At 48.2% G+C, this 20,908-nt stretch overlaps 1 protein-coding gene across 1 annotated transcript in view; it reads left to right on the forward strand.

Moving 5' to 3' along the window:
• NT5E (5'-nucleotidase ecto) overlaps positions 1 to 20,642 on the forward strand; it is a 559,853-nt gene extending 539,211 nt beyond the window's left edge. The window contains exon 9 of the mRNA XM_085611043.1: positions 16,887 to 20,642. Within this exon, the coding sequence (XP_085467169.1) occupies positions 16,887 to 17,068 (182 nt within the window). The 3' untranslated portion in view covers positions 17,069 to 20,642. The remainder of the gene's footprint in view (positions 1 to 16,886) is intronic.
• The last annotated feature ends 266 nt before the right edge of the window (positions 20,643 to 20,908 follow it).

Consider the following 20,908-nt stretch of genomic DNA (forward strand, 5'->3'; position numbering starts at 1 on the left):
CACCTGCGCAAGCCTAGCAGGGCACGCCAGCAGTGAGCGCGAAGAGGACTTCTTCACTCAAAGTCCCGTGGCAGTGAGGGAGTCTAAATAGGCCACATTGGCAGCGAAGGACTAGCATTGCTGGGGGACAGGGCCTCAGCTGATGGCTGCGCTGCAGCCCTCGGTTGAAAGTTGTGCCGGCGCTCACTAGAGCGGTGCGCTGGCCTCCCGAGATGGTGGGAGAAGCCGCATAGGCGGCCTCAGTGTTAGGTGATTGGCGCTGCAGGGAGCCCAGGCTAACAACAGCACAGTGGCCCCCCCAGCAGATCAGTATGTTTTTTTTTTTTTTTTTTTTTTTTTTTTGAAACCGTTTATTGCACGATGAAAAAGTTACAGGCATGGGCCTACAACCATCCGGCCGGCCGCTAGAGTAGCAAAAGGCATATAGCATACATACAGTGAGAGTCTCTTGGCGGAGCAGATTGGCAAATCAGGTGATATCAATAGCGTAGGCCGCATAACTCCTAGCCCACAATACGGTTTCCTTTTGTCAAACAGAACAACACAAAAAACCACACCCGCAAGGCAACCCGCGATCCAAGTGACAGTACGTGCTCCGTAAATGGGGGATCCTAACCAGCAGCAAAACTCTGAAGAGGGGAATGGGAGTATAGCAGGGACTGGGGAGCCACGTGCCCACGGCTGAGGGAGGGGGTCGGCTAAGGAGATGGGGCTGGCGAGGCTGCCGGTAGCAGTGGCGGCTCACAAATACCCCCACGGTAGGCGTTCCAGGGGCTCCAGATTTTCACCCACGCCCCAGGCTTACCCCTCGCCACATACACTACTTTTTCACGAAACATACACCAATCCATATGTTCTTTCCAGGCCAACACCGCCGGGGGCCTCTGGGATCCCCACAATTGGGCAATGTCACGCTTCGCTATCATGTATCCCAGAGTCACCCACCGCGTCTGCGGGACCGAATAATCATTTGGTTCCCACACATTCAGCAAGCATCTCCTCGCTTCAGGCAGCAGTGCGACACGCGTAACCACACGCAAAACCTCATGCACACCACGCCAGAATCGCTCCACTTTCGGGCACTCCCACAGTATATGCATGAAAGTTGCCAAAGCACCACAGCCGCGCTTACACAATCCGTCACTAGCAAAGCCCATACGTAGAAGCCTCGGCCCCGTGACGTAAACCCGGTGAAGGATCTTAAGCTGGACGAAGCGAAGGCGAGCCGGGATGGCCACCTCCTTCGGAGAGGCCACCGCGGAGATCCAATCCTCGTCGTCCAGCTCCAGCCCATCGGCAACCCAGGCCTCGCGGAGGCCAGTCAGCAGGCACGATCTGTCATTGATCAGTTTTTATTATATATAAGGGAGATCGTGCTGTCTGGTACATGGCCATCCAGCACGCTGTCCTCTAGGGGGGAAGACTCCGGAATGGACGCAACATCCGGGAAGACGGAGGCCAGCGCGTGGCGGACTTGTAAGTATCGAAAGTACTCACTGCCTTGCAGCTGAAACTCCGTCTGCAGCATCTCAAAAGTCTTGAAACCCCCCCTCGTCCAGAGATCTCCCACCGTGCTGATTCCGATCGTGTCCCACTTCTCGAAGCCCTTCGATGTCCACAGGGAGCCCAACCTCTCGGACGCATATAGCGGTGACGCCCGGGTCAAACGGTCCTTCCACCCCATAGCTGCATTAGCCGCGTGCCATACACGCACCATGACACGCGTCGGTCCCGTCAGACGGGAGTCGGGCGTGCCAGAGTAGAGCGCTCGATTATGATCGCCACCGGGCAGGAGCATCCTGTCCATTTCAAATGCCGGGTTCAAGGCGGGCCCGTAAAGGCCATGATTGATTGCAGCTAGCTGGGAGGCCCAGTAATACCGTTTAATGTCCGGGAGGGCGACCCCCCCATCGTACCACGGGAGCGTCAATTTGGCCAGAGCAATACGCGGCCTCCCGTCCCAGAACAGGCGTCGCTGCAGGCCCTCCACCTCGCGGAAGTAGCGCGCTGGTACCAAGTCCATAGTGTTCTGGAGGGCGTACAGAAAGCGCGGCAAGGACATCATCTTAAACAAGGCCGCTCGGCCAAGTGGCGAGAGCGGAAGACGCCGCCAACGCGCGACATCCTCTCGCAAGCGCTGGAGGGGGGGCAACAAGTTCCGCTCATAGCGGGCCTCCGGGTCTAGAGTGATATATATACCCAGGTACCGGAACCCCTGGGAGGCAATCTGGATCGGGCAGTCACGCGGTAGGGCCGGAGCCTCCCCGGAAAGCACATATACGCAGGATTTCGCCCAGTTGATGACAAGGCCTGAGTTACGCCCGAAGGAGCGCAAAACATCAACCAGGACAATCAGCGATTTGCGCGGGGAGGCGAGATACAAAAGGATATCATCGGCGTAGAGGGACACGCGGTCCTCATACTCAGGGGTCCAGCGGAGACCACGGATAGAAGGGTGCCACCGTAGCCACTCCGCCAAGGGCTCCAAGGCCAGTGCAAACAGGAGCGGCGACAAGGGGCAACCCTGGCGCGTGCCCCGCCCCAGCTCGAATGGGGCCGAGACTCGCCCATTCACCACCACCTGCGCCAATGGGCCCGAATACAACAATTTGACCCAGCTAATAAACCCCGGGCCAAATCCGAATTTCGCCAGCATCGCCCAGATGTATGGCCATTCAAGCGTGTCAAACGCCATGGTGGCGTCTAAGGATGCCAAGATGGCCGGCTCCCGCACAAACGGGACACGCGCGAGCACCCCGTGCAAGCGTCGCAGATTAAGAGCCGTGTTGCGATGGGGTATAAATCCAGATTGGTCTTGGTGGACCAGGTCGCCCACCACACCGACCAACCGGTTGGCCAACACCTTGGCGAGGATTTTGGGTTCCGCGTTCAAGAGCGAAATTGGCCTGTAGGATGTGACCCGCTCACGGGGTCTCCCCTCCTTGTGTATCACCACAATCGTGGCCAGACGCTGGTCCGGCGGGAGGGAACCCTGCGAGCGGGCCGCCAGGAACATCGCACGCAGGTGGGGCGCTAGTACATCCGGGCGCAGCTTGTAAAGCTCGATAGGGAGACCATTAGGGCCCATGGCCTTGCCGGACGCGACCGAGCGAATAGCCAGGGCAATTTCGTCCGAGGTGGGAGGAGCGGCAGATCAGTATGTTAGCACTCACTGGGAGCTCGGGCTTATCCCCCTGACTAGTAGATATTGAAGAAATTGAGGGAGCTCCTTTGGGCTCATGCTTCTCTCCCGGTGGCCTGTGACAGTGAAGCAGCCATAGGAAGAGCCAAAACGGGGCATAGTTGGCGACTGAGGCCTCCTATAACTGGAGGAATTCACTACACGGGGGCTGCTCATGCCTCCCCAGGGCAATTGACTTCCACCTGGGCTCTGAGGGAATGGGTGGCCCTCTGTTTAACACTGTGCTTCACTCCCATCCTCCACACCTCCTGGGATTCTGACTGGCTGGGGGCACCTTCCCCTTCCCCCTATGTGATGTTAACTTACCTGGACAGCGGAGAAGATGACCTCACATGCTGAGGATTGATGACCCCGCCCCACTGATATTCACTATGGTGCAGCTCTGGAATGTCCTCCATCGTTTGGCACAGAGTAGCCATCTAGCTGCTGGGACTGCACGTGCCTCCCTGGCCTGCTGGCTGGCAGGAACGGCAAGTCCTGTCTTCGGCTGTCGACCGCATCTTTGGTCTCCTGAGATGCTGTGGCTAATATGTCCAACTGCGCACCATGGTTACGGTGTGCTTGTTGAATGCGGCATCGTGGGGGGAGTAGACCCCTACATCGCTGGTCGTGCCTCAGACGAATCTTTGCACCATGAGTCGTGAACACCCTGCTGCATTGGAGGCACTCGTGCTATCGACCCCTGACTCAATGGAAGTGAGGCTGGACGCGATCCTTTCTCCCATCTCCGACACCAGGAGCGACCTCTGTGGCAGAGTTGATGTAGTAGCAGTGGATCTGGGCCTGTTGAAATAGAACCAGCGTAAACTCTCGGACAGAGTCTCCCATACTGAGTCGTCCATACAAGCCCTCCAACCTGCAACTGAGGGCCGGTTCAAGCGTCATGCGCACTTTAGGTGCAGCCACCACTCCTTCCCCTGTGACGCGTGGGGAGTCCAGCCCCCCCGACCCCCCGGCTTCAGCTGAATGCAAAAAACAAAATGATAATAACAAACTTTTTCATTTTATTTTTTGTATTCAGCTTGCAGCTGAAGCAGAGGGGCGACGCTCCTCCGCCTTAGTGGAGGAGCAGCCACTGCCATACCATCTGCCAGCGCCCCAACCCCTACTCAGGCTTGGAAGGAGCATACACAAGCAATGATGCCTGTGGCTGGAGTTTGTGCCTTGGGTGAGTCTCCTGTCATGGATGCCTTTGGTAAAGGTCCTTCTCAGTGCAGGAGCCAGACTTGTCAAGGTCTACAGTTGCCTCGTGCTTCCTTCCCACAGTCACACCTTAAATGGCTGATGACATTGTTTGATGGAGACTGGGAGCCAGGCCTTCTTCTCTTACCCTCATTTGGAGGCTCCTGAGTGCCTAACTGCTATGATTGTCCTGTGTCCTGTGTACTGGGGTGCCGCTGTTCTGTAGCAAACGGGAACCCCATGTGCCTGCCTAGTTGTTACTATTCTCCCTGCAGGTTATTTGCCTTTCAATATCTGCCGCATGTCCCTTGTAGCCTACCTCTGCTATACTGCGGTGGATGACATTGTCTGATCGTGACTGGGTGCTGTGCTTTTCTAGATTCCAAACCCCCTGCCGGATTGTTGATTACTGAGGGACTTCTACCCCTTTGACTGTCCCCCCCGTGTACAGGAGTGCTGCTGCACTGCAGATACTGGTCGCCCGACACCCACCTCAATAATACCGTTCTTATTTCATGGTCCTTGCCACTGGGTCTCCCTGCTTCCAGGGGTTGGTAGCCTACATTTAAGATATTGTTGAATTGCAGAGCCACAACCCCACTCTGCTTTTTGCATGATGCATTCTATCACTCTTGTGAAGTACACGGAAGACCCACTTTCAAAGTTAAGGCACTGCAGGGGTGGATTTGGGGAAAGAAAATTGACACATTTGAAGGACTCTGTAATCTATTGATTAAGGCGCACATTCTAAAAAATTGTCACTCAAAGAAGTTGCACCAGCATCTAGTGGACTCAAAGTCGTCTAGCTCCAGGGAACTAGGCAAAACAGCTGATGTGTGGGTTAGAACCAGAGTCCTCAAAAAGTTCCTGAGAAAAGTGGTAAGGTCCCCTCTCAGGGGAAACAGAGGGGAGGAAAAAAGAAAGATAGCCCCAAAGATTTCCCGAAAGAAGTTTGAAGGCAGGGTGTGTTTTGACTGTAATCAGCCAGGACACATGAGGGGGGGATTCAGCGAGCCCCAAGCAGGCACTCACCGGTGACCAGTCCAAAGGGTTGGCTAGTGTAGGGATTGAATGGGAAGTTGCTCCTAGAGATCCCAAAAAGTACACAGGGGCCATTTTATGTCCCTGGGTGGGGAGAACATTGAACCTTTGGCACGCTATGAACCAGGTCCCTAAAGCCAAGAGGAGGGGCAAGAAGGCTTATCGTCCAGCCTCCAAAGGTCCACAGGTCCACAGACTGAGCCAAACCCCAAGGGTAAGGCCTGGTGCCTGAAGATAAATTGACTCAGAGAAACTGACTCCTGGAAACTTGCCAGACATGGCAGAACTCCAAGGAGCAAGTGGTTCCTCTAGAGTGAACATGAACAATGGACAAAAGACCTGTCCAACTCTACAAGACCTGTGACAGTGAGCTGTTAAACAGGCACAAGGGGATACCAATGGTACCCATTAGGTGTACAGAGGGGAAGGACTCCTGTTTCTCCCTGCCTCCGGGACCCCAAACCAGGGTCATCCAGGATAATGGTGGTCCCTCCACAGTACAGAGGGTTCTTCTTCATCCTGGCCCATGATATCCTCTTGGCTGGGCACCTTGGGCAGACCAAGACCTGGGAGAAGCTGGTCAAACACTTATAGTAACCCCAGATGGCTAAGAAGGTCAAGGAGATGTGTTGCTTCTATGTGGACGGCCAGGCCAGTGGCAAGGCAGGAGGAAAGCCAAATGTTCCCCTGGTACCATTACCAGTTCCCTTTGAAACAGTGGAGATTGGCATTGTTGTTTCCCTGGGCCCTCCCACAGCTTCAGGGAATAGGTTCATCCTGGTGGTGGCGGACCCCACTACTAGATGTCATGAGTCAATTCCCCTTAGGAAAATCACTGCCCCTGCAGTGGCTAGGACCCTCCTTGGAATCTTCAACATGGTTGGGTTCTCTAAGAAGGTCATCTCAGATAGGGACCGAATTTCAAGTCTGCATATCTGAAGGCAATGTTGGATGAATATGATGTGACCTACAAGTTCAGCACCCTCCCATGCCTACTATTTGCCTACAGGGAGGTGCCCCAAAAAGGAGTTGGCTTCAGTCCCTTTTAGCTGCTCTTTGTACACCCTGTGAGAGGTCCACTCAGCTAGGTTAAGGAAGGGTGGGAATGACCACTCAAATAACCAAAGCAAGACATAGTGGACTATGTGCTTGGCCTTCGCTCCAGGATGGCAGAGTACACGAAGAAGGCATACAAGACTTTTGTGGCCAACCCGAAGCTTGTTAAGCCCTGGTATGTCCAGACGTTGGTGTGGGTCTTAGACCCTTTAGCATCCAGGCCTTATAGGACAAGTGGACTGGGCCTTACCCCATCTTGAAAAGGAAGGGGGTAGTAACGTACTTGGTGTTATACATATGAACAGTCTCAAGCTACACCATGAAAGGGCAGACCTCATCATCTTGATGGTGACCGATAGAGGCAAGTAAGAAGAAAGTGAAATCATGAACCTCTCTCAGACCCTCTCTCTACTGATGCCCAAGAGGGAACTATGGAGGGAGTAACTCTCTCTCCCATACTGACAGAACAGCAACAGAGTGTCTGCTATCACTTGCTGAAGCAGTTTGCTGGGCTGATTTCACTGACCCTATGTGTACCTATGATGTGGACACGGGTGACAGCTTACCAGTCAAGAGTAAGATTTACAGGTCATCTAACCAGGTCAAGGCCAGTATCAATGCTCAGGTTGCCAACATATTGGAGCTGGGGGTTATTGAGCCCTGTAATTTCCCATGGGCCAGCCCAGTGCTACTGGTCTCCAAACCCAACCTCAAATGGGGAAAGTCTGAGAAGAGATTATGTGTGGACAATAGGGACCTCACTGCAGTCACTAAGACTGATGCTCACCTCATTCGAAGAACTGATGAGCTCATGGACAAGTTGAAGGCAGCCAAGTAGTTGAGAATCTTTGACCTAATATCAGGTTATTGGCAGATAGCCCTCACCCCAGGAGCCAAGGAGAAGTCTGCTAATTCCACATCTGACACCCACTTTCAATGTAAAGTCTGCCCTTTGGGTTGAAGAATGTCCTTGCCACCTTCCAGTGGTTGGTGAATCGTGTACTCTCAGAACTGGAGAGTTTCAGTGCAGCTTACCTAGACGATATAACTGTATTTAGCTCCACCTGGGAAGATCACCTGGTCCACCTAAAGGAAGTGCTTCAGGCCTTGCAACAAGCAGGCCTGACTATTAAGGCAAGTAAGTGTCAGATGGGCAATGCACTGCTGTGCACTTGGGCTACCAAGTAGGTTGAGGCAATGTACATCCTCTCCAACACTAGATCAAGGCCACTCTAGCTTAGGTGCGTCCTGAGATCCAGACCCAGGTCAAAGCATTTTTAGGCTTGACTGGGTGCCACAGGAGATTTGCAAAGGGTTATCGTATTATAGTTGCACCACTAACTAACTTGACCTCCAATAAGCAGCCCAGAAAGGGCATCTGAACTGAGCGGTCTGAACAAGGCGTTTTGAAACTTTTAAGGAAGTTCTGTGCTAAGAACCTGTCTTGAAGGACCCTGACTTCAGCAAGGAGTTTATTGTCCAGACAGATGCCTCTGAACATGGGATAGGTGCAGTGTTGTCAAAGTTGAAGGATTTGAGCCAGGGCCAGCCAGTTGCCTTCATCAGCTGGTGACTCCTTACCAGGGAGCAGTATTGGTGTGTCATTGAGAGGGAAGCCTTTGCTGTGGTTTGGTCCCTGGAGAAGCTAAGACAATACCTGTTTTGGACTTCATTCAAGGTTCAAATCAACCTCAGACCCCTGAAGTGGCTAATGAGATGATAGGAGAGAACTCCAAGTTGTTGAGGTTGTCCATTTCCCTACAGGTTATGGGCCTCTCAGTGGAACACCAACCCCGGACTGACCATGCCAATGAAGATGGCCTTTCCTGGTTCTTCCACTTCGATGATGAGACTCAGCAGGACAAGGGTTCGTTGCTCATCTCTGTTTGTCTGGGGGGCTATGTAAGTAATGCCTCTTTTTATGTGATCCCCCCCCAAGTATTTGTACTGTCGCTGCTGGGTTTTTGACTCTGAGAGTGCACTGAGGCCTGCTAACCAGACCTCCGTGCCAGTACTCCTTACTCTAAAGTGTAAGCCGATTTGGGCTGTACTGAAATGGGAATGACAAACTTATCAGTAGGTCCTCAGTATATAGTGCCCAGGTACACAAGGCATGTAAGCTAGAGGGGTTCCTCAGGGATTGCAGCACTGGTTGTGCCACCTTGTAGGTCCCCCATGTAAAACAAGTCTCCCAGTCCGCCACTGCAGACTGGAAGAACAGACGTGCACTGCTAGCCCGACTTTGCCATTGAAAGCAGTGACAAAGCCCCTACTTCCCCTGTGCATCTGTATAAGTCGCCCCTCTGACAGGCCTACCAAGTCCTAAGGCAGAGTGCAACATATGACACTGGCAGGACATGTAGTTTACATGTTCTGAGAGTAAAAATATGAAACTGCCATTTTTACTGTGGAAAGACTTGGGCATCCAAATTGGCGAATGCAGGATTACACGCTGCCCCCTCAGGCGTGCTTAATCCTCAACGATGTGACCAAAGTGGGCAATCCAAGGTATCAAACAACTTGTTACATTAAGCTAGACGTGAATTTCAAGTCGAACTTAATGTAATGGGATGCAGTGTGCAGCTTTTACAAAGCTGACACTTTATTGCCTTTAAAACTCCTGTTAATTCCCAGGCACACATAAAGTCTCTTCCACAAGACAGCTTTCTACCCTCCTGGGGAGATGCGCCAATGACTGTCAGGAAAGGTAACGATGAGGAACTGCAGGCCACACAGATGTTACCTCCTTCCTGCAGGATCTGTGTTAGCCCAAAAGGGCAGGCTTCAAAGAGGAAGCTGCCTTTGAAGGGCAAATGTATAAAACTAGGATGGAGGGCTGCCCCATTGTTTATGCATATTTTCTCAAACACAAGGGAACCCGAAAGGTAGATAAGGACTTGGGTGACAGTTTAGTATTAGAACAGTGGTCCTTAAAAAGAACAGTTTGGTCATTAGGATAAATATAGACTTGAATCAGTACTATATTGCGAGTGTCCAGCCGGACATTCAATTTAATAATTCAAAAATGTCAAAAACTAAAATACAAACACATCGATATAGTGGGACACAACCCTGCATCCTACATGAACAACATGACAAGTACATTTAAGACAGGAAAATATCAGGCACGACAGAGTAGTTTGTGGAATATTGAACACAATTTCTGACAAGGTTGGGGAAACAGTAATTGCACTTCTTTTATCATATTCGATTAATGTGAAACCTGTTTACATTAGTCGATGACGTTTCGATCCTTTTAAAACAATGGTAGGATCATCGTCAGGACAGTTAAGGTACAAGCCTGAATTAATGAAGATTACCTTGGATAGGCTTGCGGAGGGTTTAGCCGCACACGGACTCGGAAGCAGGAGCCGCGATTTGGGAAGGTTCTGTGGATGAATTGGTAAGAATAATCTGGCGTTTGGATTACGTAATTTCAATTTCAGAGCAGCATGTGGCGATGCACGTTATGTTGTGGAATCTGAGGCTCCATAGCTGGGATACCTTGGAACTTGGAAGGAGGACCAAAGAAGGACTGCCCTGCTGCACAGAGGGACCAGAAAAGAAAGGCTGCACCGTCGAGGACTGCACCTCCTGCACCTGGTGGCTAGTGAAGAGAGAGACTGTGACTGCCATGTCATGCTCAAGGAGAAATTGTCTCAGAGCCCAGCAAAGCCAAGAAACTCCAAAGCCCAGCTGACTGGCCTCCTGTTTGCAGCACAGGGACGCAATAGATGAAGATGCGTGTTGGGGCAAGCTAGTAGCCCAACGTCTTCAAGATGCTAACACCACCGCCCTGCAGCACCAGAGATGCACCTGAGTTTACTGAACCCGGGTGTGCTGTCATAGAGCTGCTGGGACTCTCAGAGAACCAGTTATTGACCAGGAAGGATTGGCCTGTCACGCAACACTGGGAGACCGGTAGTCCAGTGGCAACTAGACTTCGGCCAGACCAGAGAGGACCTCATGGGCTGTTGACCCTGCATCCAGGACTCCGCGCTATCTTCGTGGACTGAGGAGGACCCCCATTGAACTTGTCGCATCCACAGCATCCTTGAGCACCTTCAGCATCCTTCATCTCTTGTATCGGGACCAATTCCATTGGAAAAGCCTGCAACGGATAAAAGTGGCTTGATATGACTGAGGATTGCTTCCTCTGTTAAGGTAACTATTCTTGAGTACATGGCTAGTCTCCTTGACTAGATCTCGACTCGAGTTGGTAACCTACGGTGACTCCAAGTGACAGTATTACACCTAGCCCAACCGTTTACAGAAAATGTTTTGAAGTGTCAAATTTGTTGATTTTGCCCATGGTTGTTCGCGGTTAAGTGAATTGTCTTGATTTATTAATTCTTGAAAATTCTTTATCGCCGGAACACTCTGGTGGATCTTTTTCATTTTTGTATCTCAGTTTATATAAACCTACAGTCTATTTTTGTAAATTGGTGTTGGATTTCCTGAGTGTCATGCCGATTTCTGCTTCAATTGTTTTGGTGATGTTTAAATGCTTTACACTAGTTCCTCTGTGTAAGCCTTGCTGCTCAGTGCTACAGACAGCCTGTATTGAGCTGAGGGTTTGACAGACAAAATCAACTAGTCCTAAAGGGGGTTGATAAGTGTATTACGCAATAAGTTCACATGAGGTCACATGACCACGCCATATAACACACCCCATTTCCTCACGTCTTCACTGGAAGTTGGGGTGCTACAGCACCCCCAAAATAACTGTGTTGTCCCAAAAATGAAGAAATAATAAAGTTGTTTAAATGATTGATTTTATCTTGTCACACTTGCTGTGTTTTAACATCTGGGTCTGCAGTGCACTTTATCCTGCCCTTGTATCTCATTACAATATGTTCAACCCTTAAAAGAGAAAGTATGGGGGAGAGGCCTGAAAGAAGCAAGAACTTTAACAGAATAAGTAGATGGGACAAAGAAGAGAGAAGATAAAATATAAGAATGGAGGGGAAATGGGAAGACTTCAGAGATGAGAAGGTATGGGTTAAGAGGAGAAAGTTGACAGATTGAGAGAAGGGAAGGAGACTGAAAAGGTGAGACAAGAGGGCAAAGGGGATAAAGGAGAGAAGTGATTAACAGCAACTCTTGAGAGAGTGAACTCAGGGAAATAATAGAAAGGGGAGGAAAGAGGATCCATAAACAGTGAGGAGAGAACAATTGGGAGTAAGACGGAGTAGGTGGAAGAGACAAAAGAAAGGAAGGAAGAGAAAGTACAAGCATAAGAGCGGAAGGTGCAAGAGAAAAAGAAGGACATATGTCCTAAAAGTAGGGGTGTGGTGGAGGGAGAGCTGCAGTACCCCCAAAATTACAATGATGGAGTCAAAAGGTGATTGAGCAATAAAGATGCATGTGAATTCGTTCAAAGGCAGAGGTCAAATGTCAGACGGTCTTCTGACAAATTGCTGCTTATTCTTTTAACATGGAGATTACATGTAGTTTTTATTTCTGAGTGCAAAGTGCGAGAAGTTTGTGAATTGAACTATGTGACAATCATGTAATGTGAAAGGAAAGGCTATAGGATGTCATTTTTTCTAACCCATAAAAACATTTTAACAAATAAAAATGGAGTTGATGGGGGTGGTTGGTAAGGGGTGAGAACAGGGTAGCTTGGAGGTTCGTTCAGGAGCTAGTCCTGCGTACGTTTTCCAGGTCCATGCAAGATGTGCAGCTCCAGGCCAGGTTTATTGTTTGAATTCTCGGACTTGTAGTTGTGTTCTCCATGACTCCCTGTGGAACGACACCTTGTGGCTCGCCGGACTCGGATCCACTCCCACGCTGACAGACCATGCTGCAAACTCAGCTTCATCCTGGACAGCAAACTCACCATGAAACAGCATATCTCCTCTGCCTGCTTTCGTGCTCTCCGCATGCTCCAAAGAATCTTCAAAAGGCTCCCATCGACACGAGAAAAACAGTCACGCAAGCCCTAATCACCAGCAGGCTGGACTACGGCAATGCACTGTACACAGGAACCACCACCAAGCTCATGAGAAGACTCCAGACGATACAGAACTCAGTGGCTAGACTTATCCTCAACCTGCCCCAATGGACCTACCTCACCCCACTCCTTAGGAATCTCCACCGGCTCCCCGTCCAGACAAGATACCAAGTCAAGATATTGGTACACGCCTACAAGGCCCTAAACGACCAAGAACCAGCATACATGAACCACCGCCTGAATTTCCACCAACCATCCAGAGACCTTCGCTCTGCCTCACTTGCTTTCGCACAGATGCCCCGCATCCGCCAACGTCACAGCGGAGGAAGTTCCTTCTCCGACCTCGCCACCAAGTCTTGGAACGGCCTTCCCCTTGACCTCCGAACTTCACTCTCGCTGGCAGGCTTCAGGAAGAGACTCAAGATCTGACTTTTTGACAGGGCCCAGCAACTTAGCACCTGGATACCCTCACGGGTGATAAACTGCACTTTACAAATACTGATTGATTGATTGTGTTTATTCCATCATAAAACAAGACTGCAAGTCCCAGAATTCAAAGAAAAAACCTTGACCGGCACGGCACATCAGGAATGGACCTGGAAAATGTGGCAGCTCTGAAGGGCTGGAAAAGGTTTATGGGTGTTAGTAGAAAGCATCTTAAGAGCTCCTACTGGTGCCCAAAGGAGTTGACTGCCAACTACCAGGGAGTTCACTGTGCTATAACTACACACATTTTAACAATTAACTAATTCTGGGAAAGCTGGGTGGGTTGGCTGCACTATATGTTCTGGGGCTGGTCCCCCATTGGTCTAGGACTGCTTCACTGCATTGGTTCTTACCATTCTTCCATATTTGTATTAGTGGTTTGCCCTGTAAAGAACATCAATTCCGAGTGTTAGGGCCTTCTTTCAAAGTCAGATTTTAATTATTATGGGCCTGTGATCCAGAGGGACCTGCCTCACTGAAAGCCCTGACCCTGGATTTATGCTGTTCAATTTGCTTTGGTACAGTCCTGCCTTTTAATGAATGTTTTTTCCGACCTTGCACCTCGCAGTCATAATGTAGCACTATAAAGCCCAGGCAAAGGGCCCTTTTCCCTGGGCTTGGCAGCCCTGGTTGACGGGTGCCAAGCCCAGGAGGGGGAGCCCCTCCTACACTATGCCTTATCGCAGCCATCATTTTTTTAAAGCAGCTTATCAATCTTGTATTCCGCATAATGTGACCTGACTCGCCTATAGATGTCTGTGTGATTTCAGGTTGTGGGTGGGTGTTTATAGCAGACCATGACTGAGAGTGATGGAGTGGAGTATAAAGGCTGTGGGAGGATCTCACAGGCCCCGCCCTCCCTTCCCTGGGCCGGGCAGCAATTATCCATTGGTGCAGCAATGGAGGGTAAAAAGGCTGCAGAAAAGAGATATTATCCAGTGGGACGAGGCCCAAGGGATGGAGCCCCTCATGCCTGGGCCGCAGAGAAGTATACCATGGCTGGGAAGTCCAGAAGCTGAAACCCCCTCCTCTGGGCCTTACAGCACATGGAGTAGCCTTATTTTATGGACAGCCATTGTTGAGATATTGATTGTTATTTTGCTCTGTAAGGGTGCTAATCCAAAGCTGATCCAAATTACTGCCGGGCTTAAGACCCAGAGAACCCATCTCACTAAAAGCCATGACCCTGGGTTTACACTGTCCATTTTGTTTTGGTTCAGCCCTGCCTTTTAATGAATTATTTTCCCTACCCTCAGCTTCGAAACTACAGCATTGCACCATGAGGCTCAGGAGAGGTGCTCCCCTGCCCCAGCCTCACAACGCTGGATCATGGCTGCAGTGAGACTTAGTGTGGGGTGGGCGGCTCTCCTTGGCTTGGCACCCGTTATCCAGCACTATGAGGCTCAGGGGAGAGGGTACTTCTCCTGTGTCTTGTAGCACTACTTTATGCAACAAGGTCCTGGGCAGGAAGAAGTATTCTTGAAAAGGCAGGACTTTGAAAGGAATCTATATTGTGCTCCATTTTGATACCTTTTACATGACAAAAAACTGATATCTCAACAATGACTCTAAAAAAAAAATTATAGTTATCCATGTTATTCATGCCAGTGAGTTTGCTCCTATTTATTTTTCACAACTTTCCTAATTTACTTACATAAGAGTATTTGTGTTTTTTCCTGGATTTTGTTTTTATGTATTTTTTCCATGCAACATATCAACCTTTTATTCTTCAGTCTCGCTTATGGGTGTTTGTGTGAGTTCAGGTTGTGGGTCATGATTAAGAACGCTGGAGTTGAGACTAGTGTGAGGTTCTCACAGTGCCTGCCAGTGGGTCACCGACAAGTTTAGTATACCTGCTCAAACAATCATGCTTGGCCCGGGTGTGGAGGGCAGAGATCAATGGTGGCGTGTGGTAATTGTCCTTGTAATTATGAGCAAAAAAGTGTGAAGGAGGTACAAAGCTCCTGTTGAAATATTGAAAGGACAACAGGAAATACAGTACTCACAGGTGATTGGGGGTTGTGTGTGTGTGTGGAGGAGAATGGTAAAGTGAACAAAATGCAAGAAAATATGTACGGAAGGAGAAAGTGAAAAGAGCATTCAGAAAGGAAAGTGATGAAGTCTGACATATTATAGTTGGACGATTTCGGACTGATGTTGGTAGAAAAATGTGTGTCTGAGAGAGGAGGCCGAGGACAGTGGTGTGAAGAGGAGAATATAAATGATTACAACATTCTAACAGGCTTCAGTAATGTTTAACCCAGTCTCATATTTTCAGAATTGTAAATACTTCCTTTCGAATTATTCACAACAATTTAAATAATTGTAACCCATTCATCTGATGGTGTTAACAAACCTAGATGGGCTTATTTTATTTGGGTATTTATATCTTTAATATTTTACTGATATCAACACTAGCTCACTTCAGCGATGCCAAAGAAGATTAATAGTCCTATGATGTCACTTTCTGTGATGTCATTTCCTGTGATGTCACATCGTATGCAAATTAGAGGGGCCTAGGACTGGTCCTGATGTATCATCACTGTTATTCATTTTGAGAAAAGACTAACCAAGGGGCATATTATCAAGGACGGCGTTAAAATTATCGCCGGTTTAGCGGCAGAAAACTGCCGCTAAACTGGCGATAATGGCCTTGATAATATGCCCTTGAGAATTCCAATCGTAGCCCATGTTCATACCAGAACATGGGGGCATATTAGCAAGGGCTGGCAATATAATTATCGCCGCTTTAGAGTCCGTTTTTGGGCGAAAAGCAGCGATAATTATATCGCAATATCATCAAGGACACGCTAGTGCGTGTTTCCTTGATGTAGAGCCCGTTTTTTTCTCAGCCTCGCCTCGCATCGCTAATGATATGCAAAGAAGGCGTGGCTGTGAAAACAACACATGTTAATATAGTGAAGGCAGCTTCGCGATATTAACAAGGAGGTGCAGCGATTAAAAAAAATCGCGCTACCTCAGCCTTAACTCAGGAATTTAACGTCTGTTAAATTCCTGACTAAGGCATACTTTTAATGGGAGATGGATTATGCTGATAGGACGACAGGGTCCTATCAGCGATGTTATCGCTGTTTTCAATGGAACATCGCTGGAAAACCAGCGATGTTCCATAGAAAACACCACTATCACTGAAATATTATCGCTATAGCGCTATGCGTTGAAAAAATATAGCGTTATCATGGCGATAATAATCAGCGATAGCCGGCAATAATATTTCTATCGCTATGTACGGCCAGCGATAATTATCGCTGGCCGTTGATAATATGCCCCATGGACTTCTATTGGAATTCTCAAGGGCATATTATCAAGCCCATTATCGCCGCTTTAGCTGCAGTTTTCTGCCGCTAAACCGGTGATAATTTTTAACACCCTCCTTGATAATATGCCCCCAAATTCGATTGTTATTCATTTCATATTTCAATGCATGTCGTGTTGACTTTAAAAGCTTTGACGTTGAGGCCCTCCTTGGTTTACTGCTTGTCTCAGTTTAATCATCATGGAAGTCAGGGCCAGTCGAAGGTCGCGGGTTCTACCCCGGCATGGTCATTGCGACCCCTGGTCCTAGGGTTCATGAAGGCAGCGACTGGCAGCCCCGTTTACCTTCTTTAGCTTCCACGAGGCCCTCAGAGGAAAATAAAATGAGTTGCTTGTGAGGAGCTAAGAATGACACAAAAGTCAGCTATGTGCATGACCTAGCAAAGGGTGCATGGCGTCATTTCCGCTACCCCTGCCTTTGACTGAGAGACTTCTATAAAAATTAGCATTTTGATAACTAAAACTACCACGGACACACAGGTTGTGAAAACTAATTTGTAGGCGTCTAATCAAGCAACTAAAAAATGACTTAAACTGATAAAATGAGCTCGGCTTTCCTGCAATGTCATTTCTTGTTTTGCCAGTAATATCCTAGAGATTAAATATTATCTGTCTCTTTCCCGACAGGCGACCTCGACATTTCGGTTGTTTCCAATTATATTGCAACGATGGGAAAAGTGTATCCTGCAGTTGAAGGTCGCATCCTGTTATCGCCAACGGACGGCCCTGTGGGAGCAGGACACTCGCTCCACCAAAGCTTCACACTAACCCTACTTATGTTGTTCGTTGTATTAACCCAGCTGTTTTAAAAGCGATTGTGTCAGGACTCTTATTAAAGTGACAGTGTTTTCAGCCTCTGGGACGGATGCCGGGCTTTGAATGTATTGTCCATATGTGGTGCTAATGAATATTCCTTGATCATATCAGCGGCGTGGCTTTTCATCGAGGTTCATTTTCTGCCATTTTCTTTCTGTTGTCAGAACTCTTCTGGGTGCTTATAAAAGTGAGCTGTGTAGAGCGAAGTTGCGGTCTGTGACGCGATGAGAATGTTCTCGGGTTTGCCACTCGCATGTTCCTCATGAGCTCAAACACAAGAACCAGATGTACCGATCCTGCCTGTGTATTCCCTACCACAGAGTGCGCAAAGAAAGAAATACTGGGGACTCTGTGACGGAATTTACTGCGCCATTGCTGTTACAACGTTTGCTTTTACTTTCAGTCTAGGTTGCCGCAGGTAAGTCACTTTTTCCCATATTAAAAGTGACGCACCGGTGGCGCAAGGGGCTTGTAAATAAGCCCCTCGCGATGTGAAACATAGAGAGAAACATGCGGGAATCGGTATAGAAACACCGATTTGCCCAAAACGCGTTATTTCCCATCCACCGCAAAAAGTATCCTGTGGGGGGAAATGACAGCGATTAATCCGGGGCACTTTTATCAAAAGACTTGTGTGTGTGCCATAACCTTAGGCTCATTGCATTGGCGCAATGCAAGGTTGCAAGCAAAGATGAGGCTTCCTTGCATAAACTGGAGAGAGCAAAACTGTACCATATCTACAAATAAGTGGCACTGTTCTGCTCTCTGCCTGTGCTGGCCACAAAGTGGAAAGGCGTGGTTGGGGGGGAGCGCGGGAGGGGGCACAGGGAAGGGTGGGAGGACATAAGAATATTAAACTATAAAAAAAAATTTACTTACCTGCTGGCGGCCGCCTCCCACATCGTGCCTTGGTGCTGAAACTTCCTTGTCCCAGCAGACACTGCAGGCTAATCACAGACTCCCTGTCCGATTGGCCTAAGCAGGCTAGAAAGACTCCCTGCTCAGAATAGGAAGTCTGTGGGGTTTCTCTAACTCGGCTGTTCCATACTGCCGGGTTAGAGAAACCTAAGTGCGCATGTGAGTTTTGGTCGGCCTGAGACAGCCGGCCAAACACACATGAGCACTTCGGGAGTGCAGTAACACTCCTCCTCCCCTCTCCCATGCCTCAGCCCCGTCCCTCCCTGCACACACTGGCTGAGCCAGTGGCTGCAAAATAAACAATACTGAAATATTGTTGTATATTTTTTGCTGCTGGCTCTGAGCCAGTGGGGCGACACTCCTCCCCCATTGTGGAGGAGCCGCCCCTTGTGCTGGTACACATTTATCGGCAATGCTCCAATGCAGACACTCTTACAAGGGTGTCTGCATTGTGTTCAATTTTTGTGTAGGAATGAGTCACTTCTTGCACAAAAACTATGCTTGAAGGCAATTTCATCTTTGCATGTGTGCTGCCGGAGAGAAAAAACAGGAGAAATAAAAAAAAAATTTCCTTGTTATGCCAGCCTCAGGGAGGCGCGGGATTTTGGCGCAAATCCATGACTACAGTTCTTTGTAGATATGGATTTGAGTCAAAATCCATCTGTGGATGTGCGGTAAAGCCAATGTACCACCCAGGGACCCCCTTGACGCAAAGTAACACGAGGCAGTGCATTACCTGTCGCTGCACTACTTTTAGTTACAAACCAACGCGAAACACCTTTTTCGCTGGTGTGTGAATACAAACCTAGATATTACATTAGGTATACATTAAAAAAGTAATGCAAACCCAAAGTGGAAACTCAACCAAAACGTTTTCGAAATCTGGGCATTAATGTTGAATTTGTGCTGGTGTTTGCAGATGGGGGGAACTAGCACTGGTGTTTGGGTACCAGAACATGTTTTTCCCAGTCAGACTTAAACCAAGAGGGAGAAAGGCAGAAAATCATTGATAAAGGGAAAAGAAAAGATCGAAAACCTGCACAGTGAGGTAACGTGACAAGAAATGTGAGGTGATGGAACAAAAAGGGCTGAGGCAAAATCAAGACTAACAATTGGAAATCTGGATATTGGGCGGTGCCCGCCAGGGCTGATTCCAAGCAAAACGTTGGACCCAGCACGCTTTTTAAAAATAATGAAACACTCCATAATCCTTTTGAAATGATTACATTTTCTTGGTTCCCTTACCAAATATCCTCATGCGTGCTACCGTGGTTTGAGAGGCCTATTCCCAGTGACCTATGACCTCTTCATACCTGCTCAGTGTTTGAAACGTGAGTGAGCTATCGGTGTTTGTCATACTCACTGACTGTGGTTGACCCTTAAAATATGAAAGTGGGAATAATGGCCAATGTAATGCACATGATTTGTGAAAAAGCTTTCTTGTCCTGCCCTCATCAGCCTAAAGCTCCTTACCATTTTACCCTTTTCTTACTTGGCTATTTCAGGCCTGGGCGGGAAATGCTATTTAAGGTAGAAATCATGTACTGATTGGATCTCGGGTATGTAAAGGACCTTAAAGTACATTTGTCCTGAGTAGGAGTCTGCAGACTATCATGAGGTATTTCTGTCTCCTGCGGTCTACTTGCTCTTAAATGTCTTGTTGGCATAGTGTTAAAAGCGATCCCAAGCCAGCATGTGTATTGGGTTTGAATTCCTGCTGTAGCGTTTCAGATAAGAGGACTGCTGAACCTTAGATATGGTACCTATTGCCCATCAAAGCAGAAGTCTAAACTTAAAACATGATCTGCCTCAAGAGGTCTTATGAAGAGTTGTCATTAGTGTGTTTTGAATAAACAGGCTCCGCTCCTAGGAGGCCGCCAAGGTGAGCTGGAACCCACCAATATCAATAGATGTCTGAAAGGATGGAAAGAGAAGTCAGTCATTCTAGATCAATGTTATCCTTGAGGACACCTTACCAATTATACTTTAGTTGAAAAATGTAAGCAATGCGTAAAATTTTGTTTTTATCTATGCAGCTAGGGCGCAATTCTTTCTTGATGAGGATCTGCTGGAATATTACACAACATCAAGCATTCCCTATAATTATATGCCGGGTCTGGCGGCTTAGTGGATTAATACATCCACTGTAGGGGCCTGTGCTTGACCTCATGGTCACAGATTCAAATCCCGGTGGGTCCACTCAGCCTTTCGTCCTTCTGAGGCCGATCAAATGAGTTCCATTGAGTTGGGTAACAATAAACATCTGTTATTTAGAGCAAAGATATCCTTGGGTGAACGTGTGCGTTAGAAATACACTTTATGATTTTGTTTGTTGTTATTTATGTTAAAAAGAAACCGTCATGTGGGGTCCGGACGGTGTGGCCATCAACGCGGCTAACTCCTGTACGTTTCCCTTTGCCACAGCATGCGTTCTACTGTGTGTATCATATGCTCCTCTTGTTTGCTAGCGGCCGGCCTGAAGGTTGTAGGCCCATCTTTGTATATTCTTTGAACTTTGTAATAAACGGTTTCAAAAAAAAAAAACTACAGCAGATATGTAATATCAAGATTTTGGCTCTGAAGAAGTGACATAAAACACGTGTTGGCCTATAAAATAAATTCCAAAACAACCAAAAAAAAAAAAAAAAAGAAATACACTTTATGTTATATGCATACAGTACATGTCCACAACAGAACTGATAAACATGCATTGTGCATGGAACCTAACTGCTATATACCCCAATTCCATTAATTAATCCTTCTCCCTTTTAGCTAATGAAGTTAATTATTGCTGCCCCAAACGTTTTGCACTGTATCTACCTTGTCTTTCTTGGCAAGAGATGTAGATAAGGTTGTCACCACCTAGCCTACGGTCTGCATTGACCAGTATATCCTGGACCTCATCATGGAGACCA

Source organism: Triturus cristatus, chromosome 6 (assembly GCF_964204655.1).
Source record: "Triturus cristatus chromosome 6, aTriCri1.1, whole genome shotgun sequence".
Taxonomy (NCBI): Eukaryota; Metazoa; Chordata; class Amphibia; order Caudata; family Salamandridae; genus Triturus; species Triturus cristatus.